The following is a 24,551-nucleotide window of genomic DNA, read 5'->3' as shown; positions in this document are numbered from 1 at the left end:
TTGACACCGGTGTGTCAGACCCACCGTACTTGCTCCGGACACTGCGAGAGGGCTGTACAAGCAATGATCACACGCACGGCACAGCGGACACACCAGGAACCGCGATGTTGACCGTCGAATGGCGCTAGCTGCGCAGCATTTGTGCACCGCCGCCGTCAGTGTCAGCCAGTTTGCCGTGGCATACGGAGCTCCATCGCAGTCTTTAACACTGGTAGCATGCCGCGACAGCGTGGACGTGAACCGTATGTGCAGTTGACGGACTTTGAGCGAGGGCGTATAGTAGGCATGCGGGAGGCCGGGTGGACGTACCGCCGAATTGCTCAACACGTGGGGCGTGAGGTCTCCACAGTACATCGATGTTGTCGCCAGTGGTCGGCGGAAGGTGCACGTGCCCGTCGACCTGGGAGCGGACCGCAGCGACGCACGGATGCACGCCAAGACCGTAGGATCCTACGCAGTGCCGTAGGGGACCGCACCGCCACTTCCCAGCAAATTAGGGACACTGTTGCTCCTGGGGTATCGGCGAGGACCATTCGCAACCGTCTCCACGAAGCTGGGCTACGGTCCCGCACACCGTTGGGCCGTCTTCCGCTCACGCCCCAACATCGTGCAGCCCGCCTCCAGTGGTGTCGCGACAGGCGTGAATGGAGAGACGAATGGAGACGTGTCGTCTTCAGCGATGAGAGTCGCTTTTGCCTTGGTGCCAATGATGGTCGTATGCGTGTTTGGCGCCGTGCAGGTGAGCGCCACAATCAGGACTGCATACGACCGAGGCACACAGGGCCAACACCCGGCATCATGGTGTGGGGAGCGATCTCCTACACTGGCCGTACACCACTGGTGATCGTCGAGGAGACACTGAATAGTGCACGGTACATCCAAACCGTCATCGAACCCATCGTTCTACCATTCCTAGACCGGCAAGGGAACTTGCTGTTCCAACAGGACAATGCACGTCCGCATGTATCCCGTGCCACCCAACGTGCTCTAGAAGGTGTAAGTCAACTACCCTGGCCAGCAAGATCTCCGGATCTGTCCCCCATTGAGCATGTTTGGGACTGGATGAAGCGTCGTCTCACGCGGTCTGCACGTCCAGCATGAACGCTGGTCCAACTGAGGCGCCAGGTGGAAATGGCATGGCAAGCCGTTCCACAGGACTACATCCAGCATCTCTACGATCGTCTCCATGGGAGAATAGCAGCCTGCATTGCTGCGAAAGGTGGATATACACTGTACTAGTGCCGACATTGTGCATGCTCTGTTGCCTGTGTCTATGTGCCTGTGGTTCTGTCAGTGTGATCATGTGATGTATCTGACCCCAGGAATGTGTCAATAAAGTTTCCCCTTCCTGGGACAATGAATTCACGTTGTTCTTATTTCAATTTCCAGGAGTGTATTTCACAATTGTTCACAGTACTTTTGGAATGGTGGACGATGGAATGTTCAACTGACTTGACACAGCTCGTGCATTGCTTGAAGACTGCACATTGCATCCAGCATTCTGAGCCATGGCAACAGTAACTTCTGCAACAATTTACGGTGCTATTGGCCGTCCGCCTCTCCCAGGAGCACTTACCAAAACTCCAGTTAATTCGAACTTCCGAATCATGTTATTCAACCCCAGTGGCGATATTGGACTTCTCTGTATTCCTTTAACGCACCGATACTCGCGAAGATTAGCAGCACCATTGCTGTTGTTTTGATAGAACAGCTTTACGAGTAAAGCCCTACTGACCCTGTCCAGACCTATGCTGACTGTCTGCAACTGTAATGCACACTGATGCTCTTTCAAAGCAACTACGCCGCCGTACCAGCACTGGCGCCTACCTGCAAGTCTTGACACTAACTCTACTACCAACGTAAATCCTGCAGCACACAGTCTGAACATCACTCACATAAATTTGGGTGGCCACACGGTAACAATAATTCTCCGTCTGTACTGGCTCATAAAGTGAAAGTTTAATTATAACCACCCCTTACAGCGCTAGCCAACGGCCATGCCCCAGCGGTAACACCGGTTCCCGTCACATCACCGAAGTTAGCTAGCACTTGGATGGGTGACCATCCGGTCTGCCGAGCGCTGTTGGCAAGCGGGGTGCACTCAGCCCCTGTGAGGCAAACTGAGGAGCTACTTGATTGAGAAGTAGCGGCTCCGGTCTCGGAAACTGACGTACGGCAGGGAGAGCAGTGTGCTGACGACATGCTCCTCCATATCCGCATCCAGTGAAGTCTATGGGTCGAAAATGACACGGCGGCCGGTCGGTACCGTTGGGGCTTCATGGCCTGTTCGGGAGGAGTTTTTACAGCGCTAGTGCAGGCAGAAATGCTTAGAAGCAAATCGGTCAGTGCACGTTGTTGAACACGGGGCTCAATAACCGACGACACTTGTGAATTCCCATGATGACCAACGACATCGTCAGTAATTGCAATGGGCATGGGCCGTCATCATTGAACCGTGTATCAATAGAAACGTGTCGCCTGCTCAGATGAATCTTGTTCCTTGTTACACGAGGTCGATGATCTTCTCTAGATACGCCATTATCCAGACGGACGCCTACAAGAAACATGCATTGCGGCACGTATGCAGGCCTGTGGGGTGCAGTATTATGCTATGGGAGAAATTCAGCTGGGTCCCAATGGAACCCGTGGTAATAATCGAGAGCACCACGAAAGCTAAGGACTACGTGAACATTACTGTGGACCACGTACATCCCTTCAGGCTTGATGTCTTCCACAATGCCGATGGTATGTTCCGATTGGTTACCTGTCTACGTCATAAGGCCAGAATAATGCTTCAGTGTTTTGAGGAGCCTGATAGTGAACTTTTCTTGATTGCTTGGCCACCATATTCGCCTGGTCGGAAGCCGATAGAACACATTTGGGACATCAAAGACGTAATAAATAGGGTAGTCAGTAACAACAGGACGATGCTTTCATAGAAGTGATTAACGCTTGACTGCACCGAAACGCAATACATACAGGTTCTGACACGGAACTGACATTTGTCGCATAGGGGGATCGTGACAGTCAATGAACGTTCAAATACTTCCCCCTCACAGTGAAGCGTCACTGTGTGGTGTCGCTTCACGGCACAATTCACGACTGGTCCATTTTTCTTTGAGGAACTCTGACCCCTAGAACAAAGGACATGCAGCGTGAGCGGCACACGTTACCATGATCTGCTTCGCCAATATGTGATCCCCGTCTATTGGAGAAAGGTACTTTGGACTAAACTGTTTTGATGCACAATGGAGATCCAACTCACAATGGTCATGAGGTCATTCTGTTATTTCGTAACACATTTGGAGAAAACCGAATCATTCAACGATCGGTCCAAACTGTGTGGCCACCAAGATCACCAGATCTGAACCCGGATGATTTCTGGCTGTGGGGTCACCTGAAGGACGAGGTTTATCAACGGGGCACAATACGCGTTGGAGGTTGAGATGAGCATAGCGAGGGATGTAGCCAACAGCCCACCTGAGATGTTTCAGGCAGCAGTAGAGCAATCTCTAGTGTGATTACAGGTTGTCGTGGATGCAGGTGGTCGTCGTCATATTGAGCGACGTTTGTAATCTGGAACGCAAACATCGTATTAACAAATGTTACCTTCTCATATGGAGATTAAAATGTATCTCTTTCAATGGTTTATTCGTTGTTCGTTATTCTTATTTTTATGGAGTCCCTCGGAAGTAGCGAATAAAATAATTATAATCACTCTGTTGTCTGTCGTCAGACCCGGCAAAGATCGCCACTTATCTTACTTTACGGAACAGGCAAAACTCTGACCTCCACATTGTGTGACGAGGTGTCGACGTCCAACAACCTTGTTGCCTCTTCGTGGTTTTAGCCACTTTCCATGATGCCCACGACAGTAGCACGCGATCAGCCCACCAGTTTCTCCTTTTGCAAGATGATCGTTTCCACCCACCACATTATAACAAGGTGCCATTTGTAAGAGCCACTTATGTCAGTGGATTTCCCCGTTTGTAAACAGCGTCGTCGCCATAATGATTCCAATTTCACCTCCGTTCGACTAATATACTTCTCTTAACGGAGGAGGTACCCGCAGAGGAAACCAGGAGTCATTCAATCTCGCAGTATGCATTGATGGTATGATTCATCAATGTACCATGTGCTTGTTACTAACGGTTGGTACTGAGACAGACACTCAAATTCTCTCTGTATGTCCATATTTTTAGAGATGGTTGCCGGACTCGGCTGTTCGATACAGGATGTCAAATTAAACACCTTTCAACCTTCTAGTTTCCAAACTTATTTTATTTGGCTACCGGCTGCAGCGTTTTACTACACCATCTTCAGGCCCCTAATCGACTTGTACGAAGATTCTACCTCAGTTGTGATCAAAACAGTTGGCAGATGATGATTGAAGTGACCACCGCAGTAAAAATCTACTAATACCCCTGTTTTGATCACAACCGAGGTAGAATCTTCCTACACGTCGGTTAGGGGGCTGAAGATGGCGTAGTAAAATGTTAAAACTTGTAACCAAATTAAAAAAAATTTGGAAACTAGACGGCTGCAAGGCATTTAATTTGATTCAAATTCTCCGTTGCAGAAGTTTAGGTTTCTGATGTCGAAGATATATTACTATTTTTTTTTGAGTCTACTGCTAGCAGCAAATAATATCATAATCTTGGATTGAGTAAATTTTACTGATGTGCCATTACACAAAGAAATACGAGAGCTGCGTTGTTCTAAGAGGTGCAGCTGGAACAGCTTTATGCAGCAATTGCCCTAACTGGTGGGGGACTTAGACTTACCTTGGAGTAGAGTTCGCTCATGTGGGCCGTATCGGCGAAGATGACGAAGTAGGAGGCGACGGGCCGCATGTCCTTGAGCCGGTTCACCGTCTCCGTTTCCAGGCCGTTCAGGGCGATCACTCGCAGCACCGAGTTGCCGATCAGGTGGTACAGCGCCTGGTCCAGCTCTGGGAAAGCAACATGCAGAATGACGTGCAAGAATGCAAAGTCTGACGCAGTACCGGTGTGTAGTGCACCCAATACAACATAACCCTTTAAGTGTAGGCGGCAACAGCAGTGGTGGGAGGTTCTGTTTCGAGCAGGAGCCGCGCAGTAGGTGAGGCTCATGTTTTGACTAAAAATTAATGACATTACACCACCACCACCACCTTGCCGTTGGTGGGGAGGCTTGCGTGCCTCAGCGATACAGATAGCCGTACCGTAGGTGCAACAACAACGGAGGGGTGTCTGTTGAGAGGCCAGACAAACGTGTGGTTCCTGAAGAGGGGCAGCAGCCTTTTCAGTAGTTGCAGGGGCAACAGTCTCGATGATTGACTGATTTGGCCTTGTAACACTAACCAAAACGGCCTTTCTGTGCTGATACTGCGAACGGCTGAAAGCAAGGGGAAACTACAGCCGTAATTTTTCCCGAGGGCATGCAGCTTTACTGTATGGTTAAATGATGATGGCGTCCTCTTGGGTAAAATATTCCGGAGGTAAAATAGCCCCCCATTCGGATCTCCGGGCGAGGACTACTCAGGAGGATATCGTTATCAGGAGAAAGAAAACTGGCGCTCTACGCATCGGAGCGTGGAATGTCAGATCCCTTAATCGGGCAGGTAGGTTAGAAAATTTAAAAAGGGAAATGGATAGATTAAAGTTAGATATAGTGGGAAGTAGTGAAGTTCGGTGGCAGGAAGAACAAGACTTTTGGTCAGGTGAATACAGGGTTAGAAATACAAAATCAAATAGGGGTAATGCAGGAGTAGGTTTAATAATGAATAAAAAAATAGGCGTGAGGGTAAGCCACTACAAACAGCACAGTGGACGCATTATTGTGGCCAAGATAGACACGAAGCCCATGCCTACCACAGTAGTACAAGTTTATATGCCAACTAGCTCCGCAGATGACGAACAGATTGATGAAATGTATGATGAGATAAAAGAAATTATTCAGATACTGAAGAGAGATGAAAATTTAATAATCATGGGTGACTGGAATTCGGTAGTAGGAAAAGGAAGAGAAGGAAACGTAGTATGTGAATATGGAATGGGGGTAAGAAATGAAAGAGGAAGCCAGGTGGTAGAATTTTGCACAGAGCATCACTTAATCATAGCTAACACTTGGTTCAAGAATAATAAAAGAAGGTTGTAGATATGGAAGAAGCCTGGAGATATTCGAAGGATTCAAATAGATTATATAATGGTAAGACAGAGATTCAGGAACCAGGTTTTAAATTGTAAGTCATTTCCAGGGGCAGATTTGGACTCTGATCACAATCTATTGGTTATGAACTGTAAATTAAAACTGATGAAACTTAAAAACGTGGGAATTTAAGGAGATGAGATCTGGGCAAACTGACAGAAACAGAGTTTGTACAGAGTTTCAGGGAGAGCGTTAGGGAACGATTGAGAGGAATGGGGGAATGAAATACAGCAGAAGAAGAATGGGTAGGTTTGAGGGATGAAACAGTGATGGCAGCAGAGGATCAAGTAGGTAAAAAGACGAGGGCTATTAAAAATCCTTGGGCAACAGAAGATATATTGAATTTAATTGATGAAAGGAGAAAATATAAAAATGCAGTAAATGAAGCAGGCAAAAAGGAATAAAAACGTCTCAAAAAATAGATCGACAGGAAGTGCAAAATGGCTAAGCAGGGATGGCTAGAGGACAAATGTAAGGATGTAGAGGCATATCTCACTAGGGGTAAGATAGATACTGCCTACAGGAAAATTAGAGGCCTTTGGTGGATGAGAACCACTTTTATGAATATCAAGGGTTCAGATGGAAACGCAGTTCTAAGCAAAGAAGAGAAGGGAGGAAGGTGGAAGGAATATGTAGAGGGTCTATACAAGGGCGAGGTACTTGGGGGCAATATTATGGAAATGGAAGAGGATGTAGATGAAGATGAAATGGGAGATATGATACTCCGTGAAGAGTTTAACAGAGCACTGAAAGACCTAAGCCGAAATAAGGCCCCGGGAGTAGACAACATTCCATTAGAACTACTGATAGCCTTGGGAGAGCCAGCCCTGACAAAACTCTACCATCTGGTGAGCAAGATGTATGAGACAGGTGAAACACCCTCAGACTTCAAGAAGAATATAATAATTCGAATCCCAAAGAAAGCAGGTGACAGATCTGAAAATTACCGAACTATCAGTTTAATGAGTCACGGCTGCAAAATACTAAAACGAATTATTTACAGACGAATGGAAAAACTGGTAGAAGCCGACCTCGGGGAAGATCAGTTTGGATTCCGTAGAAATGCTGGAACACGTGAGGCAATACTGACCCTACGACTTAACTTAGAAAATAGATTAAGGAAAGGCAAACCTACGTTTGTAGCATTCGTAGACTTAGAGAAAGCTTTTGACAATGTTGACTGGAAAACTCTATTTCAAGTTCTGAAGGTGGCAGGGGTAAAATTCAGGGAACGAAAGGCTATTTACAATTTGTACAGATACCAGATGGCAGTTATAAGAGTCGAGGGGCATGAAAGGGAAGCAGTGGTTGGGATGGAGTGAGACAGGGTTGTAGCATATCCCTGGTGTTATGCAATCTGTGTATTGAGCAAGCAGTAAAGGAAACAAAAGAAAAATTCGGAGCATGAATTAAAATCCATGGAGAAGAAATAAAAACTTTGAGGTTCGCCGATGACATTGTAATTCTCTCAGAGACAGCAAAGGACCTGGAAGAGCAGTTGAACGGAATGGACAGTGTCTTGAAAGGAGGATATAAGACGAACATCAACAAAAGCAAAATGAGGATAATGGAATGTAGTCGAATTTAATCGGGTGATGCTGAGGGTATTAGATTAGGAAATGAGACGCTTAATGTAGTAAATGAGTTTTGCCATTTGGGAAGCAAGATAACTGATGATGGTCGAAGTAGAGAGGCTATAAAATGTAGACTGGCAATGGCAAGGAAAGCGTTCCTGAAGAAGAGAAATTTGTTAACTTCGAGGAGAAATTTGTTAACATCGACTATAGATTTAAGTGTCAGGAAGTATTTGTATGGAGTGTGGCCATGTATGGAAGTGATACGTGGACGATAATTAGTTTGGATTAGAAGAGAATAGAAGCTTTCGAAATGTGGTGCTACAGAAGAATACTGAGGATGAGATGGGTAGATCACATAACTAATGAGGAGGTACTGAATAGAATTAAGAAGAAGAGAAATTTGTGGCACACCTCGACTAGAAGAAGGGATCGGTTGATAGGACATGTTCTGAGGCATCAAGGGATCACCAATTTAGCATTGGAGGGCAGCGTGGAAGGTAAAAATCGCAGAGGGAGACCAAGAGATGAATACACTAAGCAGATTATGAAGGATGTAGCTTGCAGCAGTTACTTGGAGATGAAGAAGCTTGCACAGGATAGAATAGCATGGAGAGCTGCATCAAACCAGTCTTTGGACTGAAGACCACGACAACACCAACACGTAATCTCAACGTGTCTATGATGGACCCTCCCGAACTTATTGCGTATGGCAACTGTGACTATGTGCAATGTAAGACAGAGGTAGAAATGATTGTGTATAAAGTGAAGCACGCGACAGCCGAGATAAAAATGAGGCGGCTGCTCCTTCGGAAGAATGAGACTGAGTTCCCTGATACACAGGGTGGAGGCGGGGGGGGGGGGGGGGGGGGGATTCGTACAGTTGCAAATTTTTGTACAGTTGTGGGTGGGACGGTCATGATCAACAAACTAAAAATCCTGACCAGTGGATGTGACTGTAGGAGTGGACATGGGGGTTGCTTAGAGGTTACTTTTTTATGTTTTTCTTGAGTATGTCGAAAACTGCGGCATCCAGAAAAAATGTCCCACAGTACATATTGCTGCAAAAAAAGTCTTATGTGATTGCAGAATTCCTCGGCCTGATCCAATGATATCTTGATCTGATCAGCCGAGTGCTGGCTTCGTCTTATCGCGACGTTTCAGTGAGATCCGTACACATCATCTTCAGGCGAAGTCCTTGAGAGTTCATCACCAAAAAAGGTCCTATTCCTGAAAAACTAATAGTTTCTGCGTTCCTTGAAACGAAAAATCTCAGATCATAAAGGCAATGTTATAATTGTATAAAGTTTATATTTATTATTATATGAAGTGAGTTAAGAATAAATACGAAATGTGTGTACCACGTCTAAGTACACTAAGTGCAGTAGAAGTGTAATAATATCTAAATTGTGTTCTGGGCGTGTAATAGGGTGGAAAGTTGAGGGTGGAGGCTAAAAGCATGAGGGAAGGTACGGCACTGGATTCTTGTCATGCACTCCACTCCTTCATAGGTCTGCAAAACGAAGAGCGAGCAGGCATTTCCCCATTCTCTCTACCGCGATAAAGGTGTGTTAGAAAGTTATACAGACCCTTCTGCAGCTCACCTTATGGATGCAGTGTGCAGACACGCTACAAAGTGCGTTGACCCTAAACGGAATATAGTTGTGAATTACTAATAATAATAAAGGAAGATGGGAAGGACCTACGTAAGTCTCTGTACACTCCTCTACAATGCTAGAGGTAAACTGTTCAAGAGAGTGTCAGTGGATGACCCACAGCATTATGTTGAACAATGGAAGACACATGTGCAATTTAATTGCCACACCTCGTATACACTATCTGATCAAAAATATCCGAACACCTATTAGTGGACGTTAATATGGGATGTGTGCACCCTTCGCCATTGTGAAGGCTTGAGCTCTGCCTCGGACACTTTCAGTGAGGTGCCTGAATGTCTGTCGTGGACTGGGAGCGCATTCTTTCTCAAGAGATGAAACCAGAAATGGTACTGATGTTAAACGCTGGTGTTTGGAGCTAGGAGCATTCGTTCCAAAGCTGCAAAGGTGTTCCACTGGATTCAGGTTGGGATTCTCGGCGGGCCAGGCCATTTGAGGTATGTTATTGCCTACAAACAGATGTTTCTTTACGACATGGGGCATTGTCTTGCTAATACAATTGTTGTCTCAGATTTGTTCCTCCAAACTACACGGTACACACTGCTATAAAAGGTGTCCATAAGATTCTGCATTTAGCGTTGTCTTAAGCACAATAAGGGAACCACACTTCCACGTTGTAACACCGTGTCCTCTGTATTTCACTGCTGGCACTGCACATGATGGAACGTTATCTTTCTCCATGCAAACCCAAACCCTTCCATAGGATTCCCAAAGAGTGCAGCGTGATTCACCACTCTTCATGAATCGGTTCCAGTCATTCATTGTCCAGTGGTGCCGTTCTTTACTCCATCTAACGAGAAGCTGGTCACCCACTGTACATCGTTCTTTTTAATTCCATACACACAGACATTGTGCTAGCTAGGCTGCTTGTAGCATTTTGGAACTAACAACAGAGTCCTTGTGCTGATTTCATGCTGTTTTTTGCAACCACCCTCAGCAATGCTCTGCGGTCCCTGTCCATCAGTACAAGAGGTCCTCCTAGTCTTAGTTTAGCCATGGTTGTTCTTTTGCGTTTCTATTTCACAGCCACATCACTAACAGCGTTAGAATGGCTGAAATACCCCTGATGGACTTGTTATTCGGGTGACATTAAGTGACCAGTGCTTGTTCGAAGTTATCGAGCTTCGCTGATCAACCAATCGTGCTGTTATTGTTTCTCTAGTGTCAGTATATACTTTTATACTGGCAGGTCCGTTCTGCGCAATCATTTAATGGTCAGTTAGGCATTACGTAGGGACGTCCATATACTTTTGATCAGAAAGTGTACGGTATGTTAGTGTTGTGGTCTTCAGTCCGACGACTGAATCTGGTTACTTTATTCATCTCTTGGTCTCATTTTACGATTTTTAACCCCCTCCCCCCTCCACACACACACACACACACACACACACACACACACACACACACATCTTCCCTCCAATACTGAATTGGTGATTCCTTGACGTCTCATGTGTTCTACTAGCCGAGCCCTTCATCCAGTCAGGTCCTGCCACAAATTTCTTTTCTCCCCAGTTCTGTTCCGTACCTCCTCATTAGTTACGAGCTTTACCCATCTACTATTCAGCATTCTTCTGTACCAACACGTTTCAAAAGCTTCTATTCTCTTCTTGTTCAAACAGTTTACTGGCCATGTTTCATTTCCACACATAGCTACACTCCATACAAATACTTTCGGAAAAGACTTCCTGACACTTAAATGTACACTCTATATTAAGAAATTTCCCTTCTTCAGAAACGTTCTTCTTGCCATTGTCAGTTTAGATTTTATATTCTTTCTACTTCGAAAGATCTATGTTCATCTTATATCCTCCTTTCAAACACTGTTCATTCCCTTTAACTCCGCTCCCAAGTCCGTTGCCTTCTCCGACAGAATTGTATCATCATCGGCAAACCCCAAATCTTTATCTCTTCTCCCTGGATTTTAATTCTTACTCGAAATTTTTCTTTTGTTTCCTTTACTGCTTGCGTAATATTCAGATCGAATAACGTCTAGGATAGGCTACAACCATGTCTCACTCCCTTCTCAACCACTGCTTCCCTTTTATGCCCCTCCACTCTTGTAACTATCGTCTGCTTTCTGTAGAAGTAGTAAACAGCTTTTCGCTTTCTGGAATTTAATCCTGCCACGTTTAGAATTTGAAAGAGAGCATTCCATTCAACATGTTCAAGAACTTTGTCTAAGTGTACAAACAGTATAAACGTAGGTTTGCCGCTTCTTAACCTGTCTTCTATGAGAAGCAGAAGGGTCAGTATTGCCACTGGTGTTCCCACATTTCTCTGGAATCCAAACCGTTCTTCCCCGACGTCAGCTTCTACCAGTTTCTCCATTCTTTTGTAAAGAATACGTGTTAGTATTTTGCAACTGTGACTTATTAAACTGATAGTTTGGTTAGCATCTGTTTTCCTTGGAATTGGAACTATCATGTATAGTACATCGTGAAATAAGTACAGCAATTTCAAAAGCTGGGCATTATACAGGGTGTTTCCATAAGAGCGTGCAAAAATGTAACAGGACTTAGACAACACTTGACTGAACAATTTGAGGTAGGGAACTTGAGGTCGGAGAAGCCGGTTAAGGAGATATGGAAATAAACTTGTCTGCTGCTTTGTCTAGCATTATTGTTTTCCATTTTATTTACAGCTAACATGTGCACAAGTTTAATTATGTATATTTTTTATTTCGTGCAAGAAAACAAGGAGGACGAGCCTGATTACTAGGAAGTGATGATGCTGTATTTCCTGGTCGATGGATTGGAAGAGTAGGTCCCATTCCATGTCCTGCAAGGTCACCTGGATCGCCTTGATTATTTCCTATGGGGTTATCTATAGTCACTTCTGTATGAGATCCCAGTCTATACGGACATGGAATTAGTTGCTAGAATTGTAGCTGCCTGAGATGTGATTCGTAACAGACCAGGGATATTTGTCACGGTGCGTCAGAATCTTGTTCGCCGATGTCACGCTTACATTGAGGCTGATAACTGTCAGTTTCAGCACATTTTGTAAGATACAGTACAAATTGTGCGTTCATTGTATCAATGCAGTTAACTAATGTACATAAAAAAGCACACAGAAATGTGGTTTTTTTCCTGCTATCTACTTAAGCTGGCTTCTCCGACCCCAGGTTTCCTACCTCAAATTCTTCAGTGGAGAATCCTCCATGTTCTGCTACATTTTTGCGCACTCTTACGGATACACCCTATATAATGCATCAAAATTCTTTATCGAGACAGATCATACTCGTCTGACTTTGGAGAAGATGTGGAATATACTACAACTAATTATGATGTAAAATGTAAGCTTACCATGGATTGTACAAGATAAAGAGACAAGACAGAGTTCCTGATTACCAGTAAGGAAATAACTGATTACTAAATTTGTAATTAACTTTAATTACAATTTACTTGCTTCTTTTAAAGGAGTTCTGACTGTTATTTATTGATTCATAAAGGTTATTCCAGGGAAAGGTTATAGTGGCTATTATCTGGCACTAGACGATGCAGTTATTACTCAGGATAGTATTATTTAGAATAGGGATATTTCAAGATTTTATACGGGTATATTTTTCAATATTGTATCATGGTTTGAATCAATTCCTTCTACAAGCATCACCTATCTCGGACACATTGACAGATAATTTTGAAAATTATGAGTATTACAAGACATTTTTATAAAGTGAGAATGTGATCAAAACCGGCTAATGTAGCAGGTACGTAGTTTTTGAGTGTAAACAAGAGATGTTTCTGCAGTCTACTTCAGTGGTGACAGAAAATGTAACTTACTGTACCTTCCTCTGTGTGAAATATGAGTGCTGCATCAGACGCCTCGCGCGCCTGCAGGTACTTGTCAACGGCGTCCACCAGGTTGGCAAGCGTGGCGTCGAGGCGGAGGTAGGGGAGTCCCCGGTGCTGCGCCTCGTCGCGCAGGCGCCGCCATCCCGTCCACGTGGCGTCCAGCAGCGCAGACACGCCCACCGCCAGTTCCCCGCACACTGTGCCGGTGAACATTTTTAGATTATCACTTCCGCACTTCCACAGCGGTTTAAACCACGCACAACCTATTACGAGGTATCAGTGGAGGGCCACTCGAAATGTTTTCGTCATTAAACTATTTTAGAACGAGAGAAAATCAGCATGAATCTATTGTAACATTCTGTATTACAGTTCTCTTCTTTTGGCACTCACTGATTGAGCATAGGAACAAGTTAAGTGCCTGTGTATGAGCTGTTATTTTATTTATATGTTTGATACTAAAATGGGACATCAAGGAATATTGTAAAATTCTCACTGAAAGTTCTTCAAAGTGTCAAAGTATGATTTCAGGGGTATGTCCTGTGCCAATTAAGAATTTACAGCATTTGTGAAAAGCCAAGTTCTCAGAGCAGATAACTCAGCATTAAACTCAATGTTGTGTGTGGACTACTTAGTCGCACACCATTGGGCAACGGAAACTAGTGTCCACGGAGGGTATTTTGGCCGATGCATACTGACCAGTTTACGTCGAAAGCGCTGGGCGAGTTCACTCGCTTGTACGGAAGGAGATCCCCACATTGTTTGACGCCTTTCGGCTGGTCGGCAATGGCAGAATCATGGCGCACACCCTGCAATATTTCTCAAATGATTTTACGAAAACATTCGGTAAAAAAATTTCATTTTTTACTTATAGCTTTATATGCCAGGTTCATGATGAGGTTCCCATCATTTCGTTAATGGTCATAGTTATTGTGATATTTACATGGAAGTAAGACACTGCGCGAAATTAGAAAAAGTTTGCAATGAAAAATATGCATCGCTATGATTTTGCATTTGGTGCATATTACATAATATGTTGCTGCATATAAAATATCGCTAACATATTAAATTTTTCTTTAGACTGAAGTGGAGACTTCTATCTGTCACAAATCTCGAGAAAACTGGTCAGATGTAGCACATTCATTTGCGAATGCGCCACGCCAGCGATAAAGCGAGAGTGAAATATCCACAACATTCCTCATGCTTCATAAATGGTTTAAGATATTGAAATGAGGTTTTGGGAAATGATAGTACCCAAAGATGAGAGTATTTTGCCATATGATTATTATGCAAAACTTCATTATCTACCATGTTACTGCACTAAGTAAAGATTTTTTCGGTGAAAGAATGTAAGTATTAAGGGTTATCGATAGCTGGTGAAACAAGAAATGACATCGGTTTTGGAAAAAACATAAGTGAAGACATTACACATTTATATTGTGCCAAGGATGTGCTTTTTTATAAGATACTGACTTTACTTTTCCTCAGCTCCTCACTTAATAAATTTAAACCAATGTTTCAGAATTCTCTCGCAGTTGCGTCTGTACAAAATACTAGTGGGGTGAGACTCCGTAAACTCCGCTAGATTTTGGCAAAAGAAGCAAATTTGAACATAGAAACAAGAGAAATGCGTAGGTTTTACTTACAATTCGCCACTCGTAACACTTCTCTGAAAGTTACAAATGGTTTACAAGTCAGACGAAAATAAATCGCTGCACTTTTGGTGAAATTCTTTTTAGATAGTAACCAAAGTAGAGATGACAGATCTTTTTGAATGGTCACCATACAAATACGGGTGCCGAGGGGGCCCACTTAATATTCACAAACAAATGTGAGTGTAGGCTTCGGTTTAGAGCAGTACTTCCCCTCTAGCGCTTGGCATTTCCCCTACAGCGCCTGTCCACAGCCCCCACCACTACTGCTCTCCCCACGTGTACCCTGCCATCTTCACATCTACTGGCCACGGTATTCTGTGTGGCCTCCGCACTAAGCTCCGATGTGTGGTACCATGTTGGCTGAGTGCTCTCAGAAGTTACTTATCATGTGCAGCAAGAGAAAACTCACTAATAAAAGTATTTGAGGTGTGCTAAGGAGGGGGTTAATGGACTCAGCGCCACTAAAACCCCATTCTCTAAAACACTAATAGTATACAGTCCTTTCTCATGTTACTGCTATCACCACTAGAAGGGTAACAGACAAAGAGACAATGTGGCAGGGGTGATTCCTCCCACCTTTAAAAAGGTCCCGGTTCATTGATATATGGGCAGGTTGGCTGCCAAGTGGTGTAAGTCACAAAAATTGAGCTCACACCACTTATTAGACAAGTAGATGTTTGTGTCTGACAAGCTGCTTGGGGCCCAGTTCAGTAGTTCATACACAGAGAGCGCTGAATGTTATTACGCTGAAGGAGGCTGCTAGTAACAGACAAAGAGACAATGTGGCAGGGGTGATTCCTCCCACCTTTAAAAAGGTCCCGCTTCATTGATATATGGGCAGGTTGGCTGCCAAGTGGTGTAAGTCACAAAAATTGAGCTCACACCACTTATTAGACAAGTAGATGTTTGTGTCTGACAAGCTGCTTGGGGCCCAGTTCAGTAGTTCACACACAGAGAGCGCTGAATGCTATTACGCTGAAGGAGGCTGCTAGTGCCTTTGCCATCAATTGGTGTACATCCAAGTGCCCATGGTAGTCAGGTCTGCTTCTACTTCCTGATAACCTTAATTAGTTGTGTGCCCTTGTTCTGTTGTATGTGAGACATCCATGTTATTATGCTTGTGTTGCTCAAAACTAAAATAACGTAGCTGTGTGTTAAAGACTGCTAAAATATGGATGTGACTGCTGTTATTTCATGCCCGAGAAAGGTTATAAAACATGATAGACATCAATGTGGTAGTGAAAAAAGCTTGTGAAACAGTGGCGAATCATACAGGTATCATTCAGGTAAACTCATACCACCTAAAATGTTTCGTAATGTAGGCTGCATGTGCTGTAAAGGGTGTTTCCAGTTAAAACGTTTCAACAGTAAATTTATACATAGTAACATAATGACTGAAAGCTCACAAATTATTGCAGTGTCGTAATTTACTTCAAATTTTAAATTTGTTTCCTCAAAAAGCTGACATTTGGACGTACACTACTCGGCAACCAACTGACCCATACCTGCTATTTAGCCACTTGAGCGAGCATTTGACGTGTCGGAGCAAGAGTTTCTCGTGCATACCAGTCTCAGAGCTCTGCCTGTCTGCAGGTAGCTCTTGTGGTTTTATTCTGGCCAGTCCATGTCAATTGTGGTAGCTTACAGCCATGGTCACATACATCCATCCAGAGAATGGGATGGTCTGGGTCCTTCATCTAAAAAAAGTGCAAGGAAAGTGCTGTCCCTGTTCCACTCCAAGTTCAGCAGTAGTAAGATCTTAACCTTGTCAGTCCTTATCTAGTATATACTCCACATCCACCTTTGATTTTTCCTAGCTCAGCAGTGTACACTTTACACCATGTGCTTTCTGTGGATGTTGTTTTTGTTTCTGCATGTTCCCATTACATGTCAACATCTGCTTGAAGAAAACGTTTTATCGTAGTATCACCATAGCTTCTACAAATAAAGATAACTGCTGGTTATTTTTAGTAGGTTCGAATCATGATGTGTCTAGAGTACGTTAAAATATGTTAACACCCTACCCTATTGAATAAGTGGTTGTTTATTTCATGACAACAACGCAACTATACATTTTTCTTGATGCAGTACTGGCTCTACGTTTGGCAATGACCTATGCATTCACATTCTAATGGCATTGTTCTCATAATTATTTAGGTATTTAGTATGGAGTTTTGTTGAGTTCCACATGTTTCCGTTATTATCTAAAATAAACAGTATTCACTTTGAATAATATTTTAATTACAATGAATCTCATTCATGTTAGTTGAAGATGAAAGCGAGGTTAAAAATTTTTGATGTATATAGGAGATTGAAAAGATGAATGACAATTTGTACCAAGTCTGAGATTTGAACAGGGGTCTCACCAGCAAACCACCCCGGCAAAGTGGCTGCGCTTAGTTGTGTGGACTATTCTAGTACACTGTTTCCTCAATCCCAATTTCTATTCACGCCTCACACCTCACATTGTTTAAGCTTATGGCGAATACAAAGAGGGACGAGGTGTGAGTGGGAATTTGGTTTGAGGAGAGAGGTGTTCCAGGACAGTCTGTGCAGTTGTGCAAAGCCACTCTGCCAGGGTGGCATAGTGGTTACCACATGAGTATTGAGCAGGCCTCATTAAATTTTTCATTGATTGCTTCAGTCTGTATAATTCATATATATATATATATATATATATATATATATATATATATATATGAATTTGGCTACCTATGGACCATATACAACAAAGACTTATGGTGTTTCTTTTTCTCTTGTCTCTGCTTATATGTCCACACTCTCTTGGGTCAAGGTTTTGGCTCATCTTCTTCATAGTTTGCACTTTCTATCAGTAGCCTGAAGTGATTCCTGCACATAGTATTTCTTCTGTAACACCTATTTTGTTGGCATCTTTCTTTACTCCTTCTATCCATTTTACAGTTTCTTTCAGCTTACTAATGTAATTAAAAGTTTTATTTGTAATCCATGTTTCTTCCATTATTTTTAAATGTCCTTAAAATTTTAGCAGTCTCTTCCTCAATTAATCTGTGATCCTTTCTGTATTTTTATATAAATCTTCATTTCTCCTATTAATCCACCTATTTTCATTGTTTTTCTCAGGACCTAGAATTTTTCTTAGTGTTTTTCTTTCTCTTTTTTCAAGTTTTCTTAATTCGCCTTTCTTATTCAATGTTAGGCACTTTGATCTATATGTTGCTTGTGTCCTAATAACTGAATTATAATGTCTAATCTTCGCTTGTATGGACATTGATTTGTTATTGTAGGAGTTTTGTGTTAATATATATGCAAATCCTAACTTTTTTGTCCTTTCTTATTGGCTTGGATCCACTCCCCAAGGTATATGAATTTATCAGCTCTTTTAATTTTTCCATACTTTATTTTCATACACTTTTCTGTATTATGTTTGTATTCTATATACTCAGTTTTTTATAGGTTATTTTAAGCCCAGTCTTTTCAGCAATCTCCTGTAACAGATCAAGCATAACTGTTGCGTCTGTTTGGGTGTCAGTTATCAATGCCATATCATCCGCAAAGGCTAAACATTTAACTTCAAATTTCGTCTTTCCTTGGCCCATGCTTATACCATTTGTGCCTCTATTTTTAATATGCTCTCCCATGTTATTACTGTTTTATCTAAAGCCAAGTTAAAGAGAATTGGGGACAGTCCATCTCTCTGTTGAACTCCTGTTTTGATTTTGAATGGTTCAGAAATTTCGCCTTGAAACTTAATCCTTGATGTATCTGTGAGCGTTTGTTCACAAGTCTCCTGGTGTTTTCGTCTATCCGATTCATAAAGTATCTGGAATAGTGTTTGTCTGTCAAATGAGTTGTAGGCCTTCTTGAACTCTACGAAAGTAACTATTGTATTTTTATTATGTATAGCTCTCAGAGCCATGTGCGGCTCGCGTTCTTGCCTTTCGTAACTTGGCGTTTTGTAATAGCAGTAGTGACGTCTCGTTTCCTTCTTGTGTGAATGGTGCCACTGACTTTGCTAGTATTGTTTGTCCACGAGTGGCAGCAGCAGCGGTTATCGATAGCCAGTACTGTGGTACTATCTTTGGTGCGACCGCTTGTATTTCTGAGTCGTCGTGTGTGTCAGGCAGTTCGGCTTCCGACAGAGCAGCGGGGAGGTCCGCAGTGCGAGGGCAGGCCGGGACCGCTGACAGCGTGCAGCCACTGTCGGATCGAGGGGCTGTAGCCGACGACCGAACCCAGGACGTTTGAAGTTGAGCGAACCTTATCCAGTAGTGAAACCTCTACCGTTTGAGATCTCGCTGTTGTTTGCATGTATCTGCTCCTAGGGTCAGTGAGACCAACTGCAACAAATGGAGTCTGTCAGGTTGGCGGAAGCTATTAGCCGCCTTCTGCTGCTTGATATTAGTTTGAATTTAGTGTTATTATTGTTGAAGTGCAACCAGCGGTATCTTACTGCCTAGTGGCCGCTAACGCCCCGGTTACCTGCCCTGAAGGTTAGCGTAATTTGCAGCAGTGTACTTTTCCTCATCTTGCAGATGTTGTCCAGCATGGCACGTAATTTTACAGCTTGCTTGATTGGGGTATGGATAATTGTTTTCCTTGTGTACCTTGGTTATAGTGGTTCCTTCTGCCTTTTGGTGTTTTAGACACCGGATTCTGGAGATGCAGTGCTGTCTTTCACTTCGCTCTCGCCTGAGTTATTCCATCGTTGTACTGGTTATCTGTCGTTAGGTGGATTTGCTAAGAAGGTTGATCGGCATTTAAACCGTCTCTAGTGTGACTTGCCCTCCTTAGGTGAAAATTGCTCTTGGCTGTCAGTCTCACCGCTCACACAGCTGTAGTTACCTTCCTCAGGTCGATCCAGGGAGCACTGTCTGTGGATCACTTGTCTTACTTGGTCAAGTTGTCATAATTGTTTAAAATTCACCCTAATGTTTTAACATGTAATTGCCCTCCTCACTTGTAATTCATGCCTTCAGCCATTGAATTTTCTGAAATTGCTTGTGGCCTTCATCTGATGAATAATTTCGATTTCTTCCTTAATCAGGCCTTCAGCCGTTGATTGTGTGTAACTTTGATTGTGGCCTTCAGCTGACAAATAATTTGCAATTCCTTCCTATTAAGGCCTTCACCCATTACTATAGCTTGTTACACTTTTGATTGTTTAAGAAGAAAATATATTAGTATTTGTTAACGTGTAACTGCCTTCCTCCCTTGTAATTCAGGCCTCCAGCTGTTGACTATTCTGAAGCTGCTTGTGGCCTACAGCCAACAAATAATTTTGAATTCTTTCTTAGTAAGGCCTTAAATGGTCAGTGTAGTAAACTGTTTTAAAATGATTGTTGAAAATTATTTCCTCAAATAAAGTGTATGAGTTTACTGTAACCAACAGTAGCTGATTACAGCCCCATCCACAATCCTTGCCTTATCCTGCCTCTCCCTGACTACCAGATCACACTCACTCTCAAAAATGTTTTTAATGTTAAGAAATTACTTTGTGAATTTTCGGCCATATGGATAATTCCCCTAGTGTCCACATTTCTGCTACTATCCCATCCTCTCCTGGTGCTTTGTTATTCTTCAATGCTTTGATAATCTTTTCTATTTCTTCTACTGTAGGTGGTTCCAATGGTGGATTTTCATGTTGTGGTTTTAGAAATTGTAATCTGTCATTATGATCTTCACAATTTAATAGAGTTTCAAAGCATTCAGCTAAAATTTGGCAGTTCTCCTTATTGCTTAAAACCAAATTTCCATTTTTACCTATAAAATGTTAACTTGGTGACTGAAATTCTGTTAAAACCTCTTTGAAAGTCTTATAGAAGTCTCTAGTGTTGTTCCTTTTGAAGTCTGAATCCATTTCTTCTAATCTGTCTTCGTCGTATTTTCTTTTCACTGATCTGAAGATTTTTGCCGTCTTTTTCCTTTCTTCTTTAAACTCTTCCCCATATTCATGTTTCTTATTGCTGTTCCATTTTTTCTATGCCTTTAGTCGATTGTCAATTGCTTCACCACGCAGTTCATTCTACCATCTGTGTCTTAGTATTCTTTGTGGTTGTCCCATTTCTTTAACTGACTCTAGCATTGTTTCCTTAAGTTCTTCCCAATCATCCATTTTTATTGTGTTTATTGTATCACAGAATTTGTCCTGATTTTGCGTCAGATATTTAGTGTTTACTCTTGAAAATCTTTTTGGTTGTGGTTTAGGTTTGATCGGTTGAACAGCGTCTTTATTTCAGTCAGTGTCTATGTTTAGGCCCTTCCTCACTCTGACATCCGAGATTTCCTCGTAGTTACAAGCCATTGTTGCCACATGATCTAATTGATATTCACCTTGATTTGGATTACGTGATACCCACGTTTTCTTCTTTCTTACAAGTTTCCTGAAAAAGCAGACATTAGTCTTAGGTTAAATTGTTCCCAACAATCTATGGGTCTTTCCCCATTTCTGTTGGTTCTTTCATGTGCTGGATAATCTCCAACTACTGATTTAAAATTTATTTCTTTGCCAAGTATTGCATTAAAGTCGTCCACTAAAATTTTGATATGTCCTTTTGGTAATTTTTATGTTTTGTGTTCTAGCATTTATCAAAAATCTTCCACTTTGTTAACTTTTGTTCTGTTTTGTTGGTTGATAGGTGCATGTGCATTTATAATGATGAAATTTTTATTGCCGGACTTGAACACCAGAGATGAAATTCGTTCAGATGCTAAAATTAGTTATTGATTCCATAAGTGGCTGTCCATAATATAGTTTTACTATGGAATTTTTAATGGCTGGTTTTCCTTTTTAGATCCTGTATCAACCTGACTCAAATGCATTTTCATCCAGATACCTTGTTTCTTGAAGTGCTAATATAAGTATATTGCACTGATTGAGGTGTGTCCATTAGGTTTTTTAGTTTTCCAACTTTCATAAGTGTCTTGATGTTCAGAGTCCCCAGTAGGCGTTTTTTTCTTCGATCTTATCCTTGAAGAAGTTCTAGGAAGCTCCAACTCTTCCTTGGATGATGTTCTAGTCTCTCCAGAATCCAAAGGCCTAGTTACACCACCATCACTAGAGATGGAAGATTGGTTACTTCCTGGAGTAGCTTTCCTTTGGAAATTTACCATCTATACAGACTTGAAAAGGTCTCTGGAACTGCATAGTTTCATATGATTAAACATTTATGTATTAAATTTTAGGCATGAGTGATGCTGTAATCATGGAACTTCCCAATGACATTGAGCCAGGTATGTCTCATCTTGAAGGCTGGGAGGAATGTGATGATGAAAATTTCACAGGATAATTTAATATATTTTGAAGAAGAGAGAATTCAAGAGGAAGCAGAGAGTGAAGGAGGAGATGAGAAATGTGACCATAAAGATGAAGCAGTACCATTGAGGAAGCAGTTCAGAACACCAAAGCCTGTATCATTAACTACAATAAGGAAGTTCCATACTGTGCATCTAGCACAGATAACGAATAAAACCCATAATGTTAGTTCTACACGGAGGTTATTTGGCTCAAAGGGTTTCAAAATTTTGCAGTGCACTTAAGAACAAAATACATCTCCCTTTCACAGAAAAAGGAACTGTTTCCTTCCACTTTCATAAAAAATTGCAGATTCAAGAAAATTTTTCTGTTTGTATTTTCACATATAATAATAAAATAATCTTTTGTAATACTTAAATAAATATATTTATGTACATCAGTTGTCAGTTTATAAATAAAATTCAGCAGCAAAACACTGGAAAAAATTATTGCTAGGTTAAAAAACCCACTTGATTCCTGATATGTCATATGTATTTCATGTTCTAAAATTTTGGTGAATAATCATTTTGTCCCAGAACAACACACTGACCACGAATATAAACTTTTCATTCATAAGATCTAAGCTCAAGACTGAGGAATGGGGTGGAAGCTTAATACGTTCATCAGACCCCACAATGCCAGCATAAGCGACTAGCATTTTTAAATTTACTTCCACACTATAGCACCATTGTTGGGTATGGTGCCCATATATTTAATATGACAATGCATGTATTAATCTGAGTTAACCCTGATAAGGCTGTTGTCGCTGAGGAAGGACTTTTGCAGATGAGCTTTAAATATCTTATACTATGTCTTTAACTACTTCTTTACAACAGATGGCATTGGTATACACTTCTTCCAACTGACCAATACCAATTGTTTAAAACAACATTTAGCATCCATTTTTGAGTCTGCATTATTCTGTGTGCATGAAAAAACTTCGTTTGCTAAAAATGGATTGTCTCTCTGACGTCCTAGTTGATGGATAGATACGACTTCTCTGTGAACATATGTACGTATTAGAGAAATAACTTTCACATATTCTCTCAGAATATAATCTTTATATAGTGAAGGTTAATATGGGTATTTTCATGGCTGATGTAACTTCTGGGACTGTCTGTCGAAACACATACTTCTAGAAGGACATTAGCTTTATGCATACAAAAATCAGACACAATGTTTTCTGCAATTTCTCTTTTTCTGTGACATGATTACGCATCTGCTTATACTTGCTTGTACTATATTTTAAAATTAAAAGCTTGCTATACTGGAATAAGTCACTAAAATGTCTATAATATGCTCTTAATATGGGTGTATGAATTTTCATTGTTTTTATTATATCAGAATTGAGAGCCCAAATTTATGTCATTGTTGTCCCTTGAATACCGATGTAAAATACTATTTGTGAATAATACCCTTACAAGCTACACTTTGCCAATAGGATTATTCTTATTTTGTTATAAGAAAACAAAATGCAATAGTAAGAAATAAATAACTGTCAAAAGTAAAGCTGAAATAAACAAACATTTACACTGTCTGCATAATAATTTGCAGGGATTGGGTTACATTAGACAAACCTCTTGAAATACTGGCTATTACTGATCTGATGACGGTATGCCTGAAAATCGTTTGGATGTTGCTTTTTCATCATTCACCAATGCTACAGATAACCTGACAGATGAAGACTGATGTTCCAGCAAGTGAGTTGAAAGCTCTTTCCATAATTTGCACTAAAGATTTGTGTAACAATGTAAAATTTCCAAATCTACTGCTTTTGACAAATGATACAGATACTGGCTGCTCAACAAATAGAGCTTTCCCGACTTCCACATCCACTGCTGCAGTATCCCACTCACGTAACACAGGGAGGATGGTATTTCGTTGGAGAATCGTCATTCTACGTCTGGAAGCAAACTGCCATGTTGTGTGCAAAGAGGAAGGCCCTCTAAGATTGCAAAAACTGCTTCTATAAAGGGTAATCATCTAAAACCTTCACTGCAAATATTGCAGAAATGGAAAGTGCTATTGATGTATTGTTAGCCAGTCAACAGGTGGTAACAATACTTAGAAAGTGTATTTTTTGTGCAAACGTACACTTTTCTAAAGTTTTTATTGACATTGGCATACTAAAATTAGGGTAAATTAGAATGTCAGTGCTATTGTAGCAGGATTCTAGAGCGCCTCATTTACGAGGTAGCGTATTTTGAAAAGTTCCGACACCGACACTTGCACAATACCTGTGATAGCACTCACTAAAGAGCAACACAGATGTTTACACACGCTTATAGTCTGGTGGCCGAGCAGGCTGCACTAATACGTCGTTGCATATCACTGGTTGTAGTTGATACGTCCTTGTAGACAGCATCTGTCTGCTTTCCTGACAGAGAAAAGTC

At 41.8% G+C, this 24,551-nt stretch overlaps 1 protein-coding gene across 1 annotated transcript in view; it reads right to left on the bottom strand.

Annotated features, from left to right (window-relative positions):
* The window catches only part of LOC124551788 (ionotropic receptor 25a-like), a 250,148-nt gene that overhangs the window by 132,740 nt on the left and 92,857 nt on the right, over nucleotides 1-24,551 (bottom strand). Inside the window, exons 4-5 of the mRNA XM_047126467.1 lie at nucleotides 13,227-13,430; nucleotides 4,785-4,951 (exon numbers count right to left, since the gene is read on the bottom strand). Coding sequence (XP_046982423.1) covers nucleotides 4,785-4,951; nucleotides 13,227-13,430 — 371 coding nt within the window. The remainder of the gene's footprint in view (nucleotides 1-4,784; nucleotides 4,952-13,226; nucleotides 13,431-24,551) is intronic.

The sequence above is a fragment of the Schistocerca americana genome, chromosome 1 (assembly GCF_021461395.2).
Source record: "Schistocerca americana isolate TAMUIC-IGC-003095 chromosome 1, iqSchAmer2.1, whole genome shotgun sequence".
Classification (NCBI taxonomy): Eukaryota; Metazoa; Arthropoda; class Insecta; order Orthoptera; family Acrididae; genus Schistocerca; species Schistocerca americana.
This window is presented reverse-complemented; position numbering and strand designations above follow the sequence as displayed.